Below are 19,933 nucleotides of genomic sequence, written 5' to 3'. Positions count from 1 at the left end.
GAACTGAAAATAGAATTACCATATGACCCAGCTATCCCACTACTGGGCATATACCCAGAGAAAGCCATAATTCCAAAAGACACATGCACCCCAATGTTCACTGCAGCACTATTTACAATAGCCAGGTCATGGAAGCAACCTCAATGCCCATCAACAGACAAATAGATAAAGAAGTTGTGGGACATATATACAATGGAATATTACTCAGCCATAAAAAGGAACGAAATTGGGTCATTTGTAGATACGTGGATGGATCTGGAGACTGTCATACAGAGTGAAGTAAGTCAGAAAGAGAAAAACAAGTATCGTATATTAACGCATATATGTGGAACCTAGAAAATGGTACAGATAAACTGGTTTGCCAAGCAGAAATTGAGACAGAGAAGTAGAGAAAAAACATATGGACACCAAGAGGGGAAAGCGGCAGGAGGTGAGGCTTGTGGTGTGATGAATTGGGAGATTGGGATTGACATGTATACACTGATGTGTATAAAATGGATGACTAAGAAGGAAAAAAAAACATAAAAAAAATAAATAAATTGGTAGACTGAGTAAAGCAGATTGCCCTCTCTAATGTGGGTGTGCCCCATCCAATCAGTTGAAGGACTGAACAGAACAGAAAGACTGATCCTTTCCTGAGTAAGAGAGAATTCCTCCTGCCTGACTTCTTTTGAATTGGAACATTGGTTTTGTCCTGCCTTTGAACTCAAAGTGAAACATCAGCTTTTCCTGGGTCTCAGCCTGCCAGCTTTTGGTCTAGAACTACACCATCAGTTCTACTGAGTCTCCAGCTTGTTGACTTACCCTGCAGACCTTGAGACTTTTTAGCTTCCTTAACTTGTATGGACCAGTTTCTTACTCCTTGATCTCTCTCTCTCTTTCTCTATATGTAGTTTCCTAATATATTCATATATGTATATTTCATATTTGTATTTCCTATTGGTTCTGTTTCTGTGGAGCACCCTGACTAATACAGAAGTTCTTAATGTAAACTTAGCCAAGGCCAAAATAAATTATTTCTGAAGTGTGCATCTTAAGAAATTCCAGTTAAGAAATGGCAAAAATTCAAAGCAAACCCCCCTCCCTGAATGTATCATTTATCAAGGAGAAAGTTAATATCTATCACATAAAGTTGTTGGGAGCTCAAATTAGATGACATAAAACAAAACATTGAGTAAACTGCTAAACAAATATTTCTTATTAATTATAACTTTCACCTGAAGTAACTCATGAATGTTGATGGCCTTAGAAGAAAGAGCCCAACTAAATGACTTTGTAATAGTTGAAAAGTGGAAGACCACCACCCCCAAAAACATACTACAAATATGTACACACACCATGAATATGCTCATTACACACACACACACACACACACACACACCACAGAAGTCAACACATACAGACCTGATTTGAGGAAAAATAATAAAGCTGACAAACTGTTAAACATTTTTATTGTGCAGACTTATAACTTTACAGGACATGCAGGATAAAAAAGTGTAAAATATCAGTAAGCATATAAAATTTCAGCAATCTTTTGGACCAGCCCTTGATTTGTACAAGGGACTAAGCATCTATATAGAACAGACATGTCTTGGGATACACAGTTTACAGATTGAATCACAAAGCAATTTCCCAAGTGATTTTCCTCATATAAAGATAAAAAATATCTTTGCACTTAAAAATTATTCAGTATAGTACATTTTCAGTTATGTACACAGTTTAAAAGTAAAACTATGTCCATGCCAGTGTCTGTTTTAAATGCAAAAAACCTAAGTAGGTAACAGGTTGGCAATTAAGGTGTCAGGAAAACTGGAAGAGGCCAAAAAACAAACAAACAAACAAAAAAAAAACAAGCAGAATTCCAACAGGTGTATGGAAATAAAAATAAAAGCATAACTGAAGGTTAAAAATAAAGTCCCCCTGGGAAGAATCTTAATATGAGCAGGAGGAATAAAAAGCTTTTGGATGTACCAGGCAGCTTTCTGTATGACTCAGGTTTACAGGTAAAATTCCTCAGTTTGAGTTCAGAAGAATTTGAATTTATTCCAGCAAAATTACCTCAATCTTTTATTACTGCCTCCTCCCCCATCTTCTCTCTGAGCAAAGTGATGCTTGGATTAGGTCCAAAGCTCCTGGCAGGGGGAGGGGCCATGTGTCACAGCATTACAGACAGTTGCAAGTGCTTTACTTTGAAGGGGTCACATTTGCAACAACTCTGACAGTCTCACACAATGGCCTCCATTTTATGAGCCCTTCCCCGGAGGCCCACTGATCAGCTGAAAAGGGAACACAATGTTCAGCCACTAAACCACCCCAGTGATGGATTAGTTTGGAGTCAGGAAAGCGTGATTATTCTTGAAAATAAACGAAGCTGAATAGACATGCTGACCTCATTCAGCTGGTGAGAGACAGGGAAAGTTGGCTTCTACTCCTGCTAGCCCAGAGAGGGCTTGGCCCCATTTATCCACCTTAATTCGTTTAATGGGGCTGATGTGGACCATACTCGATATGGGTAAAGATGTTGTGTCATCAAGTGCAGACATGAACTTCATCTGATTCTGTATTTCAGAGTCAGAAACAAGTGTGAAGAACTAGGTAATGGATTTTTCTAATTTTGGTCTTCAGGGAGGCTGCTGACCTAATGAAAGTTGATGAGGTGGACCCTATTTGAAAAGGAAAACCTGAAGAACAGGAAGGCACTTAGGTGTCATCATCTATATAACAAATATTCAGGCATAGAAAGTATCACAGGTTAAAATTTCAAGAGAGTAAGGCATTAGTCGGATCACGTGCAGATTATATTTTCTAACTTGATAAAGATCACTAGATTCCACTGGATCATTAAGGTGAATGGCAGCAATTCACTAACAGTTCAGAGGGAAGAGTTGGTTGAAAACTGCCCACATACCTGTACACTCAATGGCAATAGCCTTGAATTCTTCCCTTACCATAAAATGATCAACATTTTAGAATAGGCAGTTGAGGTTGTTAGTTCTTTTTTTTCTTTTTTCCTCCTCAGTTCTTCATATTTCTCTCAAATTATCTTTCAACGATAGGTTCATATCTCAGCCAATAAAACAATGATCCAAATGTAAGGAAAATATTTTAAATGGGTTTTAAAAATTCATAACACCCCAAAAATAGAAGAAATAGCTCAGAAGAGACAAATAATAGTTATGAAAACTGAGTGATTTCTTTGCTCTGAACCAAGAAAATTCATTCATATATTGTTGCTAGCAACTTGAAACTTGAAATTGGCACCAAGAAAATTAAAAGGGAAAAAAAGAATCAGATATACTTCTATCCTTGAAATGTCATTTATATTTCTTTCTGCGTGTTGATGTGGATATTGCTGAATATTTTGCCAATAGACTCAAATAGCGGGTCACAGAAGGCGTGGACGTAGATGGAATAGACACGGCTGATGCACTGAATCTCAATCAAGAAACTCTTAATGCACGGTACAACTGCCCAGATGTGCAGAAAAGAGAGAATGGCAAAGTAAATGCCCCAGATGAGTGCCATTGGGATGCCAAAGAGGACAGACAGCAAACGGTAAAACCAGTACTTCGTCACAGTGAAGGTGGTGAAGCTGGCCTTCCAGATGCCATCGAAACTGTGTGTCCCTTCTGGTTCTGCAATCACATCTTCAAAATCAATCTAAAAGGAAGAAGTGACAGAACATGAGCATGAAATAGAAGAAAAAAAGAAAAAAAAACCCATTTCTGAGTATGCATAAATATATATTAGCTTTTATGTACAGGTTCTGTGTAAGATGCTAAAAGGCACCCAGCAGCATAAGCCTCGCTTGGAATTTGTAGGAAATTCAGAGATTTGGGCCTCACAAAAATCCCTAGGAGTGGCATCAAGGAGATTTTCTAACATGTCCTCCAGGTGCTTCTTTGCTGTGTGAAAGGTTGAAAACTGCTGCTCTGAGGGAAACTAAATGGATATGATAAAATTCCTGCCTTCAAGTAAAACCCAGCAACATGGATAAGTATACATGGCACTCAATAAAATGTAAATGACATGACCTAAGTTAATTGACTCCAAGACAACTACACACACAATGTTAAGGTGTAGTTAGTTCATAACTGATTATCAACTCTTCAAACACTCAACTGGTAGAATATCTTCAGGAAATTAGATCATTGTGAGCTCTGAGGATTCAAGAAGTCTTCATGGGGTGGTGGGACTTGAGCAGGGATTGGAAAATGGGGTATGATTTGGAAAGGAAGGAAGAAGGGATCTTGAAAATGCAGTGAGCAAGGCCCCAGGAACAAGGAAGGATGATACAGTGAGTGTCACAGTCAAATAGACCTGTGTGGCCACGGCTGGAAAGATGGGTTGAGGCCAGATTCAATTTTATTTTATATACAGTGGGGGTCTTTGAAGATGTTGGAGCAGAGGAATGCAGCCACAATCAATGCAGTCATTTATCAACATGAATTTGATATCAGTGTCCAGCCTGAGAAAAAAGGAAAAGAGACTCAAGGCAGAGAGATTCTTGCTGTATCCCAAGTTTGAGATGGTAGGGCCAAAACTGGAATAGGCCATGAAAAAGAAAAAAGAAAAGAATAAATAATGAATTTCAGGATGTTAAAGGAAGAATCCACAGGACTTAATTACTTCAAGGATAGGGAGAGAGAAAAGCCTAAGATGAGTTTTGAGCTTTGAGCTTTGAGCTTCAGGTTTTCCTGCTAGAGAGAGCAGAGGTGACATTAAAAGCAAGAAGAAAATTAGGAAGGCAGTTAAGAAAATGTTAAGAGAGAACTTAATTTTTGAATTGAACAAACAGCAAGGTTTTGAATAAGGACAGATGCAAACATCAGTGGTCCACACCTGTACTAGTCCCTTTTGGTGGCCACTAGGAAGTAATCAAATGAGTTTGCAGTCACGTAGCACTTAACAGTTACCAAGTGCTTCTACATGCGTTGTCTCCATGTGATCTGGGGTTTCAAACCAATCTGGGAAGGTAGGTTGTCATTTTACAAAAGAAGATACTTAGGTTTAGAGAGGTGAAGGTGACTTGCTAAAGTCAAACACAAAGCAATGGTGGGGACAGAATGCAAACTTGGCCCCTTTCCCAAATAGCATTCTCTCCCACAGTATGTGTTCACTTAAGCAATTAATTCCCAGGAGGTTTTATCCCTCTGGAAGGATTATATAGACTAAACTGAAGCATAGGGTAAAAAAATTACCAGCAAAAGAATAGGACAGAGCCAGCTTAACTGCTTGGTGGTGGCAGCTATATGAAGGGATCTAATGTAGTTTGAAATCCAAACAAGTTGATGACTGCTAGCAGCAATCCAGCTAATCTCAGGATTAGGGAACGAGGACTTGGGTGACTCCATGGAGCCTCTCAGTGCCAAGGAGCCACTTTTGATTCAACACAATAAAACCTCTTATGTAAAAAGTACATAATACTTACCAATAGTTAAGGTTTATTTTCTAGAACATTCTGTTTCTTGATCTGTTGTCCAATGTCCTTAAGAATATGTAATATATAAAAATGGTATGTCCACAATTATCTAAATGAAGTTAAGTAAATTTATTGTTGTTCTAATGTTTTCTTCATTTAGATCTAGACTCAGAAGTAAACATTTACTTGTGTGTTTTCAAAGGCTGTTCTAAATATGCGGCAAGTCAGATCAGTCCTTTAATGAAGTTTCTGTGCAGTTTACTTGTCTACTGTGGGGTTTTGCTTGGATAATGCATTTTCCTAGAGCTATTAAAAATAAAGCCCTGCTGTTTTCCTTCATTCAACTGAAAGGTACCCAAAGAATTTTATTTTTTAAAGATGACCTTATTTTGTAAGAGGATTTGGTGAAGTCAGAATGAATGCACTAGAGCAGGTGTTCTTAATCTGAGTCAAAGGATGGGCAGTGTTGGTCCATGAATGCCCTGAAGTGGGTGCATACATTTTGAGTGTACAATAGAAAAGGGTCCATTGCTTTTTATTAGAAAATAGTCTATTACCAAAGAAGGCTGGTAAGCACTTTATGGGAACAGAGGATTCCTATCTCTTTACAGAACAGAATTTAAGCACGTCTGCCTAGAGATTCTTTTCCAAGGGAATGGATAGTTACTGACATTTGTTGATTGACTATCATGATCAATCACTGTTCTCATTTAACTTACAGCAACTCTGTAATTTATTATTCCCATTTCATAGAAAAATGTAAGGTTTAATAAGTTGTCCAGGTAAATAAGAGGTGGATTTGAATTTCTAATCTGGTTTGAAAGATACCGACTCTTTCTTCAATACCATATTGCTTAAAAAAATATTTTTCAAATTTTCTCTAAGACGATTATAGTATTTCATAATTAAAAGGTACATTAACAAAAAAGAGTTTACTGAATTTAACCCTCTGGTAACTGTAAGAATTCCCACAGTGTGGTCTCTGAGGACCGTGTTACGATGAGGTCATACACATATATACACAATTGGTCCTTAGTGAAGATCTATGAACATATGCATGTGTGTAAGATTTCTCAATGATAAGTTAATTTTTCTAAACATAAATGCTTTTTTCAATGAACATTTTGGAAATTCTTAAGCTTTATTTTAACTTGCTTTGATTATTTCAAAGCAAGTTCAGTGCTTTTTTAGTGCTTTCCAGAAACTGCAGTGAGCATGATTTATTTATCCTCAAATATCCAGGTAAATTTAGAGCAGGTCTCCAGGGGTGGACAGCAACATGACAAAACTAACATGTTATATAAATATATTCAGTTAGTTGCTGCTTTAGTCTTAAAAACTTTAAGTGGCTTAAAATAATATTAAAAGTAGAGCCAATTAGATGCAGCTGAGAAAAAAAAATAAGGCAGGTTAAGGAAACACAATGAAGCCAGAAATAATGTTTAGTTTCTCTCCACCTCCATTTCTGCAGCAGTAATAGTAATAGGCTTTTGTGAAGAGATCATGAGAAAATTTATGCAAAGTGCTTAGCATGGGGATAGAGCATTGCAATACAGTAAATGCTTAATAAACGGCATTAAAAAATTACTTGCTCTGGGTGACTAAGCTTTTTAATTGCAATAAGAGAAACTATCAGCTGCAAAGTATATGGTGGCTGTGAATTCAAACCTCATCAATGCTTCAAAAGAACTAACTTCCATCTGTAATCATCTTTACCACAACCCTCTGAGATGCGTGCTCTTATTCTCATTTTACATATGAGGCTACTGTGGGAGGTTAAGAAATTACCCAAGGTCACAAGGATGATAAGTGGCAAAACTGGAACTTGTCCTACTCCAAGTTTGACCTTTTTTTGCTTATGTATCCCTAGGACTATAAGCTCTTCCAGTAGTCTTATTCGCTTAATTTTCAACCATATAGATATGCTTTCTAAAGCATTCACATTTTGATTATTAAAGGAATTACTCTTGTTAATGTTTCCATTTTAAGTTAGGACATCTAGTAACTAGGATGTTTTGCATTTTTGGTACTGATTGAATTTCCATGGCCCTGAACATTATGTTCTCACAATCCTGGGCACCTAGCCAAGGACTCTCTCTAATTGGCAGATAAGGAAACTGAGGCACGATTTAAATGGGCCAGACATTCTCAAGGTCCCAAGTGAATCAGTGGAAAGGCTGAAATTAGAACTGTAACTTCCTGATTCCCAGGCCTAGGTCCAGCCCTGCCCTCCACACAATATCCCTAGGAAGTTATATCTCACTCCCCGGGTCCCTTCTCTGCCTACCCCATTCATATCTCTAGGTCTCCTGTAAGTGTCTCATTGTCTTCTAAGACATAGACTTGAAATGTATCTCTGTGTGAGGTTAGGAGAAATGTCCTTTTCTCAACACTAATACAGACATTTCTGTACATTTATCTAGGGTGAAGAAAACTGGAGAGAATATTTTGAAAAATATCCTCATTGTACATTTTGATATGTATTCATAACGCACTGAACCCAACAAAGTTCTGTTAGTAATCAGTCATTCCATCTAAAGGTAGTTCACAATTCCATCAATCAAAGCGTAGTTGCTTTAGCAGATTCATAGGTATTTAAAGCTGAAGGGATCCTTAAAGAAAAGGAGTCCCATTTGAGATAGAGAAATCGATGGGCAAAGCTGTCAGATGACTGGATCAAGAATACTTTCCCACTTAATGGCAGGCACAGGATTGGAATTCAGACTTAGAAACTCTCCTAGGCTCTTCCACAGCTGTCTGCTGTCACCACACATCCTCAATCATCTGGATGCCACATTCCGTAGTCAATGTAAAAGGCAGCTAGACTTGTATGTGAATTTGAACATCATTGAATGAATGATGATGCCTGTTTCTGACAATCCCCAGTGTGCTCATCGTTCACATGCATCATTGGTTTGATTTATCCCTTATCAAAGCTGTCACTCTGGCATCCCATTCCCTCAGGGACATGCTCCTCTTATCCCTCTATAGGAGGGCAGGTCTTGCTCAGAGCAGAACTTTATCTGCTCACCTAGATTTGGAGCAGAACAGCAGTTAGAGATTTGCTTTTAAACAAACACAAAAACCAAGACATGCAGGTGCCATTTAGTTTCTTAGAATGGGATGCCTCAGATGAGGTTGAGCAGCTTCTCGAAGAACTGATTTTCTGTTCTGTAATCTATGGAACAAGTTGCGCCTCTGGTCCGAATCATTATGCAGACTGCAAGATCAAAGGCATAAATATGCTTCAGTGATATTTCTGTGTCTTAATAGATGCTTTATAAGGAGTCAACAGTTTATATAACTAGATTTTTATAAATGACATTAAATACTTTTGTGCAACATTGACTTATGATGCTATAATTTCAGAAACGTAAGTTAACAAAAATCTATCAGCAGATGTCAAGAAAAGCAATCTGTCTCATTGTGTTTTAATAATAGCTGGCTAATACAGTAAGTCTCAGAAGATTTCATCTTGTTAAATGTATGCAATGGAAATATTTAAAAAACGTTTTATATGTACACAGGATTAAAAAACCATGGGGTCATTCTTTGTCTCAAAATTTGGACATTTTACTTATGAATAAGGAATTTTCAAGAAGGAAACTTTAAGTATATTTGAGATTTAATAAGCAATGATGCTTGCCTCGTCTGTTTCTGTGGGAAAATATCTTTTTAGACTTTTGTGAAAATTGTGAAAAAATCACAAAATTGTGATTGTATTGGATATATGGAGCACATAAATAATAACAAACAATATGTTTACAGAAGACGTGTGTTGCCTGCTCTAAATCCACAGTCCCACTTCTCTGCCAAGTGAATCTTCGTTTATTCAGGTCTTGGAAATAATTCTTATATCTCAGAGTTAAGTTATAGTTGGTTTAGACTTGCCAGGGTAATCTTAGTATCCTTGGTGAGTGGTCAGTTTAGAGTAGACATGTGACCCAATTCTGGCCAATGAGATCTAAGTGGGAGAACTCTAGCCAACAGCCACTGAAAAACTGAGTCCTCAATCCAGCAGCCTGGGAGGAACTGAATCCTACCATTGGCCATGCGAGTGAGCTTGGAAATGGGTCTCCTCCTAGTCGGGCTTTGAGATGACTCCAGCCCTGACACCTGGACTGCAGCCTGTGAGAGGCCCTGAACCAGAACTTCTCAGCTAAGTCACACTTGGATTTCTGACACACTGTTAGATGATAAATATTTGTTGTTCTAAGCTACTAAATTTGGGGGTCATTGGTTATGCAGCTAGAGATGACTAAAACAAACCATCTTTATTTTGATGATTATGTTTTATTTTCTATTACATTGCTCTTTTTTCTGTTAGATAATTCAATTTTTAAGCTTATAGAAAAATGTATATAATGAATGTATATAAATATCTTGGAATTTGGTCCTGGAGCAAAGTCTAGAAATATATGAGAAGGAAATGCAGCATTTTCAACTTTCTACAATTCATATCAAACTGAATATTGGAAAAGTTTTAGGCAATTGATAGTGCTATCAGCACATATCCGTAAAGTGCTTGGCTTTCTACCCAGATATACACCAAAGACTAAGAGCCAGCTCCACCTAGAAGACGCATCACTGAATCTTGACTTCTGAATATAATGTCTTGAATGCACCAGCACAGGGGTAGTGTGGCAAAAGAATCAACTGGAGGGAGGATGCTTGTTAAAATGCAGATGCTCAGGCCCATTTCAGACTCAGATCACACTCTCTGGGTTGGGGCCTGGGGAATCTTATGCAAAAGACTGAACTAGCGAATGACACACCCATTTGGATTTAGTGACAACTTCTTTTTGTTGCCGATACTCTTCCCCCTCCATGCCTGGAAGCCCTAGTCTGCTTCCTGCTTCTTTCTGGAAACTCCTCATGTGCTGGCTGGCATCTGGAAGTTGATGGATAATGAATGAATGGAAATTCTACTGAAAAGCTTTTCCTAACTTAAACCTATAAATATTTATTATTGGACAAGGATGAATGACTACTGTTTATTATGAAAAACACAAAAACTGGCAATAGAAATCCTGATTTATTTTTCATGACTCTAAACCCAGTATAAACAAATGCATGTTTTAAAAATCAATTACGTACTTCTGAAATCCTAACACATGAACCAAACCCACACATACAGAAGGAGGGTTGAGACTAATTTCAAACTCCCCTCAGTGTTCTCTCACATATTTCCAACATGTTGAACAGCCTTTGAAGTCAGTGGAATAAATGTTGTCCATGAGTGTGTGGGTGTAGAGAGGGCTGAGAACTAGCACAATTAAATGTTACCAGAACACAGGAGCTTTGCTCTAATGCCTATGTGTTTTCTCAGGGGCAAGGGCAAAATACCCATTTGTTTACTGGGCTGAACTAGCACCACTGCAGGAAAAAAGCTGCAGTGTTCTTGCAGCCCCGACTGAAAAGAGGAGGCCTGGACTGTATCCTTAATCCTCGTGATTGCTTGGATTTCCAGATGATCCACACACAGTCCTAGGAAAAATGTAAACCTGGGGTGGGAACATTGAAGTGTTCTTGGGCTGCTTTGGGGCGGCAGGTGCTAGGCAACTTCACCTTGTGGGAGAGCACAGGATTGCCTGAAGGGAGAGGGCTGCGTTACTAACCAGGGTTTCAAGCTGGAAGAGGACAGAAAGGTGGGTATATACCTACCTCTGTGAGTGAGAGAAGAGGGCTGGGTGTAGAATGAGGTGTGCAGAGGGGACCTGCAGTCCCTGGCCTGGGCCTCTAGCTGGGACCCTTGAGTGTCTCCCTTTGGACTGACCTCCCTGTTGTTGCTTCTCAGACATTATAGAGACCTCAGAATAATGATATTTTATACATATAGTGTCCTGTTTCACTCATCTGCTTCTCTTCACAAACTTGTGAAGTTCTAGGTTATCTTCATAACAAGAATGGAAAATAGTCTTTTATTTCCCCAGTAAGGAAAGGTCACTTAATTAATAAATGAGTGGACCAAACCAGGACCTAGGGCAGGTCTGTATCTGTTGTACCCATCTTGGTATCCTCCACAATTCCTAGTAGTACTATGCACACATTAATTAGCAAATATTCCTTCAATATGTATAATATTTTAAAGGAGCTATAAATGTCCATTGAAAGAATGTAGGCATACATTAACTATCATATTATCTACTATGAATTCTTTTCTGATTTCACAAGTGCACTTTTATTAATCGATATTTTTGGTATCCCATTTTATTAAAAGAGATGTTCTTTTCACCATAGCTCTATAATACCACCATCTGATCAAAATGAAGCGTAGGGTTGGTTATCATTTAAGTTACTTGAACGGCATGGAAAGCCTACAGAGGAGGGGGCAATTCAAACTCAGATATCTTCAGCTTTAAGGAAGAATGATTTAGAAAATATTGATTAAAGCATGTTGTTGCTTGGTTGGGTTTTGCCTCAATGATCTGAATAACTACAATTGTGTAGATCTGGCCCCAAAGCAGGGGGCATGCACTGGAGTATGTTGAGGAGGGGAAGCAGGGGTAGAAGCAGAAGTAGCAGCCCAGCTCTTCGGGGGATCAGTAGAGCACACCAGTGGGGAAGAGATAGAGTGAGGAGAGTGAATTTGTTCTTTGGTGTCTCTAGTCTCCACTTTTCCTCATGTTTCCCTCTGTGTGTGTGTGTGTGTCCCCAGTGCAGGAGGCCTACATTGTAATTTGTACTTTAGAATGAATTTAGGTGACTATGTTCTTTTTCCTGGCAGGGGTATAGGGGGATGCACAGAGCAAGGCAGAGCATCATCTCCAACTGTCCTTTATTGTGTCATTAAGGGACTTAGGGTATGAGTGTGGCAGATATATTCTGAGGCAGGAGAGTTGTACAGAGGTTTTGGAAAACAATGACATACATTATAGAGTACTATATGCCTCAGTTGGTTCATCACATCCTGTATGTGAGGACCTTCAAGGCAGGTGTTATTTCCCCCATTTTACAGACCAGGAGCCTGAGTCTGAGGGAGGTTGTAATCAGTGACTGAACCAAACTCAGGACTTAGGTCTCTTGGATCCTCCATCACACAACTCTCTTTAACCCCACACCAGTCCTTATTCTGCTTATGAAGCCCTGCTCAATCAGAGTCACGTAGGAATTTCTGAATCCACATGCTCTGGTTGCTCTCCCTTGCCTGCAACCATGCTTCCCATCCAAACTAACAGAAAATGCTGCCCTGACTCAGCATAACCATTTCTACCGGGACAGGGCATGTGAATCCAAGCCAGAGGATGTGGCTGGCCTCCTTCTGCTGTCAAACCTCCATGCTCAGCATTACCCTCACTCTCCAGCAACCAAGCTCTTCTCTGGTCAGGACCCCCTGAGTCATTGACCATTGGTTACGAGGGTCCCCATTGCCTTGTCACCTCTCTGTGGCTTTTTCTGGTTTACCATAACATTGTACCTTTCCCTATTCCATTCCTGTAGGGCCAGTGGTTCTCAAACATTAGTCCACTCATTTCTTTGTTAAAATGCAGATTTCTGGGCACTGAGATTCTGAATCGGTTGTGTCTGAGAGTAGGGTCCTGGTGTCTGTACCTCCTCCCTCATTTTGATGCAAGTGGTTATAGGTAAGACACTTCGAGAAAAAAAAAACAACAACTGTCTTAGGCTGTCTTAGCTCTCTGCTAGGTGAGAGGATCTGAAAAATCTAACACTCAGATCTGAGTGGGCATGATATTTAGTTACTGTGTTGCTCTCTACTGTTCAAAGGCAATATGGTACCCTGCTTGATAGCATGAGGGCTGCTTTGAGTCTCAGCTTTGCTAAGCTACTAAACCTCCCTGTGCCTTAGTTTCTTATCTGTAAATTGTGGGTATAACGGTACATACTTCATAAGATTATTCTGTGTATTAAATGACTTAACTTATGCAAAATATTTGGGACAGTGCCAGGGGCAATGGTCAATACTACATCAGGAGCTTCTGGCCCAGGCACCCAAACCAGGAGAAGTGGGGAAGTGTCAGGGATTTCAGTAACAGTGTTGGGAGGATGGAGGAGCTATTTTGGAACAGGAGAACCTCTTGGCATTCCTGAAATCATTTTGTTCAGGTGGGTGCTTATTTTGCATTCTGCCATTAAGCAAATAAGAAGGGTTAGCTCATCTCTTGCATGTGCATTAGCCTTCTGGAGTTTATTATAAACATGAGGCATACATGCCCTGTGGGAGAAGATGCTCCAGCTGACTGAGTGACTGGATGTGTCTGAAAGTGGCAGCAACACCAAGTAGACAGGACTCTCTTTGCTTTAGATTAATTCCGTTTTGCCTTATTCTTCCTTGCCTTTTGCCTTTCACCTGAAGGCAACCACCAGGTTTCTCCATCTTTTGCTCTTCTTAGGAGGGAGTATTAATGATCCTTGGGTTTGTATTACACTTTGAAAATTTAAGTTAAATTTCCCTGCTCTGATAACAAAAATATACACTCCTCGTTTACATCCTGTTATGCATTGAATTGTGTTCCTCTCAAAAAGATATGATGAAGTCCTAATCCCCAGTACCTCAGAATGTGACCTTATTTGGAGACAGGGTCTTGTAGATATAATTAGGATGAGGTCACACTGGTGTAGAGTGGGCTCCCCATCTGAGATGGCTGGCATCCTTATAAGTAGATGGTAATGTGAAGACACAAGGAGAAGGCCATATGATTGATTTGAGTTATGCAGCTGTAAGCCAAGGAATGCCAAAGATTGCCAGAAAACCAGAAGCTAGGGAGAGACAAGGATGGATTCCCCTGCAGGTTTCAGAGGGAGCATGGCCCTGCTGACATTTTGATTTTGGACATCCAGACTCCAGAACCATGAGACTGTAAATTTCTATTGCTTTAAGCCACCTAGTTTGTGATACTTTTTAAGGCATCCCTTGGAAACGAATATACATCCTTTTGAAATTGCTGAAAACTGTCCTTGATGATGAGATGATTTGGGGGTTCCAGAGCATTTTCATACCTCCTTGAGTATGCTGTGCACTCTTTCTTCTGGGGATCCCAGTCAGGAACCTGAAACCACATTTGGTGTACCTGAGACCAATTGGCCGTGAGCCTTCTTCAGGAATCTGGAACTATCTCTCCTGTCCACATGGCCTCACATTTTCATTATTACAAAAAGCACCTAGTTTCAGGTGGCCTGGTACAAAGCAGGCTACATATCTTTTGATTCCTTTTTTTTTAATCTTCAGGCTTCTGGTATTGATTTGGTGGCACTTGTTGATGTTGAGTGTTACCAAACAAGTGACATGGAACAGTGAACAGTGTAAAAGTAGGCCAAGCAAGGACCAGTGATAGGAGCACTGAGACTAGAGCATTGAACTTGAACAGGGAGGAGCCATACCTTGGGGGCGCTTATGTTTGTCATCCTTGAGGAGAGATAACTGCAGCCCTTCAAAGTGTTGGAAGCTTACTTCTCAAATAGAAAGTCCTGTATTGTTTAATGCATGGAAATCTTATTTTATCCAAACATACAATGATAAGGATTCTCCAGAGGTCTCACTTGCTCACAAAATTCTGTGTTTACACTTGGGAGTTTGTTATTCTTTAAACTTCTGGGCATGTCATGGGAAAAATATGAATGATTACTGCACTAAAGAAAATAAAAGCTCTTTCCATTCTATCAAAGACATAAGAGACGGAAATGTCTTCACTGTTTTCAAGCTACCCATTGGTTCACATAGACATTTGTTTGAACCAGAGCTTTTTAAACACTCTTAACTTTTTTTCAGTTTCTACAACTCACTTCCTGATGGCAGAGGTTGTTTCCTACCATTCACTTAAGTCAAACTAGTGTTACTAATAGTTTTCGTCTTACCTCACTGCTTGAATATTTTTCCCTCCAGTGCTTTAAGTCTGTTTATTAAACAAATAGAAAATTAATGAAATAAATCTCTGTAGGTTTGAACATTGCTTGGCTAGTGAGGAAAAGGATTTACACTAGGGTCCTTGTAAGTTCTAAGCAAGGATAATCACAGCCCATTATGTGGCTCCCAAGACACAGCTCCCAAGCTCTACCACAGGGTTACTCCATCTGGGCACTTGTTGGCATTTTGGGCCAGATAATTCCTTGTTGTTAGGGTGAGGGTGCTGTCCTGGGAACTGTAGGGTGATTCGCAACATCTCTGTCCTCTACCCACCAGATACCAGTAGCACCTCCTAAATTGTGACAACTAAAAATGTCTCCAGACATTGCCAAGTGTCCCCTGGGAGGAGGAGCAAAAAATTATCCCTGGTTGCAAACTGGTGCTCTAGAAAATCAGAATACAATTTGATGAGACAGTACCTGAACTTTAGAAATATTTATAGCCTAGAATGCATGCATATTTATTGCAGGCACTTTTGGTTTACAGTACTGTGGCCTTGTGAGTTCATTCATTCCTTCATTCAGTAGTTATGAAATACCTACTTTTTGAGGATGGAATAAATGAACCGAGCAAACAGAGCCAGGATAGGGTCTATGAGCTGGCTACGGGTGTCACTGAAAAGGGGACAGTGCAAATAAAATAGACATGGCCTCTGGCTACTCAAGCTTACTTTTAAGGTAATAGAGGAAGTCACTTTCTTGCCCCTCCCCAAATCACTAACCTCTTGAATGTAGACCAGACCATTTTTTTCATCCAGCCTACCCCACACCCCACACTTATTTAATGGTTTGATTTTGTATGTGTGTGAGATTATTTCTGCTACTAGACTGTAAGCTCCCTGGAATGTAGTAGATACTAAATTAATATTTGTTGAATAAATGAATAAATTAGTGAATGCTTCAATTTATTAAGTTATATTTCTCTCTTTCTCCTATTTACAAGAGCACAAACATGATAAAATCTCCTTTAGGAAAGAAAGTTCTGAATGTGTTATTATCTGACCAGGGGCTAGTGATTGCATTTATTGATTGCATTCTGTTATTCTAACCCAGTCATAGTAATTTTGGTAAAAGAATGATCAAAAGGTGAGTAATGACAGGGAAGACAGATCTATTCAGTTTTTGTTTATCATGAAATTTGGGTTCATACCTACAGATTTAGGTTTAGATTTAAACCTGTAGCTTAGCTTAAGGGGGCTGATGAGCTCCCTGAGAATGTTCAGGGGGGCTGGAATTCAAACAACTTCATTTTTACTTTCAGATTCATACAGCTGGGGTGCTAAATGATGGGATTAAAAATCACATAGGGTCCTAAATTCTGAACTATATATGGGTCAGAGAGAAACAGACTCTTTATAGCTGGGTAATGGGAAAATATGATTCAAAGTAATAGTGCTTCTGTCCTGTAGTTCTTAGTCATCTGATCCTATTGCTCACAGATGGGCTGTTAAAAGAACTTCAGAAATGTGGCCATATGAACTAGGTGAATTTGATAACTGTCAGCACTCAGAAAGTCTGAGCATTTTCTATTTAGCTAGACCTTTTTAAGACCATTGCTCTAACTAAAGTTGCACATAATTATGCGCTTCTTTGTTATGTGAACTAAGAGAAACTGGCTGGTTACAAAAAAAATAAAAAAACAAAAATTACTGAAAGTTTGTAACCAACTTTGGAACTGATTTTCTGATCCATCTTTGAACACAAACAGCCAGTTTGGAGGCAAGGGCAATAAAAGGAAAGACCGCAGAGTTCTGAGCCCAAATGAGAAGGGGAAATGAACTCCAGCTCTTGATCTTCTTCAGGACCAAATATTTATTTGCAGTATATTTGCATTCAGCATGCCATCTGTTGATAGCTCAGTATTTCAGAGATGATTTAGTTAAGTCCCACAGCCTTAATATTAAGAGTAAGAATGACAATTGGTAAAATCTAGGAAGAAGGTAATAAAAATAGTATTGATGAGGGGGGTCCTCCACCGTTATCTCTGCATGGACTTTTACGCACGTTTACAGCGTTCCACACTTTTATGAATACTGGTTAACTGGAATCACAGAATTTTAGAAATAAAAGTGACTTAGCGATCTTCTAGTTCAGCTTATTGATTGTTAGATGAATAAACTGCTGTCCAAAGGGTCCAAGTGACTTTTCCAAGGCCCAAGGTAACACTTGAGGTCAGTGTCCAAGAGAGATCTGGAATTCAGGTTTCATCTGAGGCTCAGTTTCCCCATCTGCTCTGAGGAGTGATTGGCATCAGTAAAGCACTTCTCAGTGACTTCTCTCTTCTCTGTGCTAGGCCCTGGAGAAATGTGGGACACCTGCCATCCCTAGGTCCAGTGAAGCTTCCTGTGGGCTCTGCACCATTAGGAGAAAAGCCAGTGCATGTTGTCAGCTCCATTCCTAGTATGGCTGAACCATGAACCCAAGTGAAAAAGAGGGCTAGGGATGACGTTCTGACACTCTAACCTGCTAATCTTCCTCTTGGGGAGAATAGAAAGAATGAGCAAAGGAAAGGGAAAAACACCAGGACTGAATTACATAAGTGACATGAGATTTATCCCACATACAAAGTCTATCTTATGTAGTTGCTATAGCAGAGTTCCAGAAGCATTTTTTTTGTAATAGGAATTTGAGTGATAAATATCATATTCTAATAAAAATTCTAAGGACTCTGCAGGATGAGGACCTAGAGAAGTAATAATTTCCCCACTGTAGCCCTTACAGTACTGAAAGTTTTGTCATGATACACAGTTTTATTATTAAGAAATTCTGCGAGTCAAAACCAGGCTCAATTCCAGCTGTACATTAGCATCACCTGGGGAGCTTTCCAAAGAAAAAAGAATACATAGGCCTGGGCCCCATCCTAGACCAATTCAATCAGAATTTCTAGGGATGGAGAGGGTACAACAGTATTTTTAAATGTTCCCCAGATGATTTGCAGCTAGGGTAAAGGACCACTGGTCTAAAGTCACAAAACAGCCACCCTTTGCAGAAGCCACACTCTCTCATGAGTTTAAATCACAATAGGGATTTATACAAGCAGCAAAATTGTGTGACTGTGCAATGTGTAGGAGGGATTGGATGGGCAGGCTTGCCATAAAGATAATGTTTCATACTGACCTTTTGGTACATACAATGCATGCATTTTGCAGTATTCTACTTTCAGATGTTTACCACTTGCATTCTCAACCACTGTTAACACAATGCCACATCAACTCCTCTTTGCCCCCAAACAAACCAGGTATCCTGCAGGAATAGAGGAAAGTGTTCATACATATGCTTGTGCTTAATTATGAGACTGTGTCAGTATTCTTATACACCAAATTGTAACTGTAGAAGTAGAAGGATTTGCGAAGCTACATAGACAAGTAAGTAATTTAACACACTACTCTTACAAAACAACCTCTTGTGACACATTCCTGGGATTAACCACTCTTATTACTTGGCATTTCTTCTCCCATGTAACCTAACTTTTCTTTTTTTTTAAACTAACCCCTTCCTCCTTTTTCCTTGTCCTGAATGGTGATTGTGTCTGAGCAGTATTTTCCTTGTAAGTCTCCTAAGAACCTAGCAGTAACTAAAGGCAGTTGTCATCTTATGTTCACTTTCAACTCATCTAACAAACTGCCAGACAAAACAGTCCCTCCCCAGCCCTACCTGGGTGTTTCTCTTCATCTCTTATCTCTTTCCTTTTGTTCTTCCCTAGGATCTTTCCAGCATCTCTACCTCCCTCATAAGATCAAAACAGATCCTATATTTAATAAGTCTGACCAATAGCAAATAAAGTAGAGAATCTTGTCTGTGACATTGTTTTTTTTTTGGATTACATCCTCCTTTTGATTCCATTCATTGTGCTTCCTTTAAAATATCATTAAATTATTGAGATGTTTAATGTTCAGAAACAATTGATAGACTTAGTTTTGGTCCCCTATTGCTCAAGGGGTATGGAGCATGATGGATTCATTTAAGGGTGTGTTTACAATAGTGATTCTCACCCAGGAGATCTTGGTCCCTTAGGGGCTGTGGAATTATTACAAGGGGTTTCCATATCTGTTGTGTTTACCAAGCATCTTGATTTTCCACTTCACAAGCTCCCACAGAAATGACAACTCTCTCCTGATATTTTCTTATTTTTCATATATTTACCTATTTGTTTCCCACTTAATAGCTATACGTTTTATTCCTAGTCTTTTAACATTACCTTACTTTGTATTGGTTTTTATCTTATTTTTATGGGCTATTTGTAATTTGCCAAAAATCACTTTGATGTTATTTTTATTATATATGTTAATAAGGTCATTGTAATTGGTGTCATTTGTAAGTTGAGAGTCCTCTTTAACTTGTTCATTCCAGTCATTGATAAAGTATTAAATGTGCTAGGACTGTGGTCTTGGCTGTATATTAGATATCAGTCACACCTAAAATTCACATTACACATCATCACCCTTTTTTAATGGCAACTTTCTAGTCCTATCTATGCTTAACTGAATAATGACCCTGATTTCCTATACTTAGCTTACTGATGAGAAAACTATTTGGGGTCAAATTGACACGTCTTACTCTTATCCTTATTATGGTAAATCGACCTCCTATCACAGGAAATGATAGAAAGAAGCATATCTGGAAAAGGAGCTAACATTCATTTCACTTGGC

At 39.1% G+C, this 19,933-nt stretch overlaps 1 protein-coding gene across 3 annotated transcripts in view; it reads right to left on the bottom strand.

Moving 5' to 3' along the window:
• Positions 1 to 1,434: 1,434 nt before the first annotated feature.
• The window catches only part of CAV1 (caveolin 1), a 32,780-nt gene continuing 14,281 nt past the window's right edge, over positions 1,435 to 19,933 (bottom strand). For all 3 annotated transcript variants that reach the window (XM_068549340.1, XM_068549342.1, XM_068549343.1), the window contains exon 3: positions 1,435 to 3,660. In XM_068549340.1, coding sequence (XP_068405441.1) covers positions 3,319 to 3,660 — 342 coding nt within the window. In that variant the 3' untranslated portion in view covers positions 1,435 to 3,318. The remainder of the gene's footprint in view (positions 3,661 to 19,933) is intronic.

The sequence above is a fragment of the Eschrichtius robustus genome, chromosome 8 (assembly GCF_028021215.1).
Source record: "Eschrichtius robustus isolate mEscRob2 chromosome 8, mEscRob2.pri, whole genome shotgun sequence".
In the NCBI taxonomy this organism is placed as follows: Eukaryota; Metazoa; Chordata; class Mammalia; order Artiodactyla; family Eschrichtiidae; genus Eschrichtius; species Eschrichtius robustus.
The sequence above is the reverse complement of the archived record's forward strand: the minus strand, read 5'-3'. Positions and strand labels throughout refer to the sequence as shown.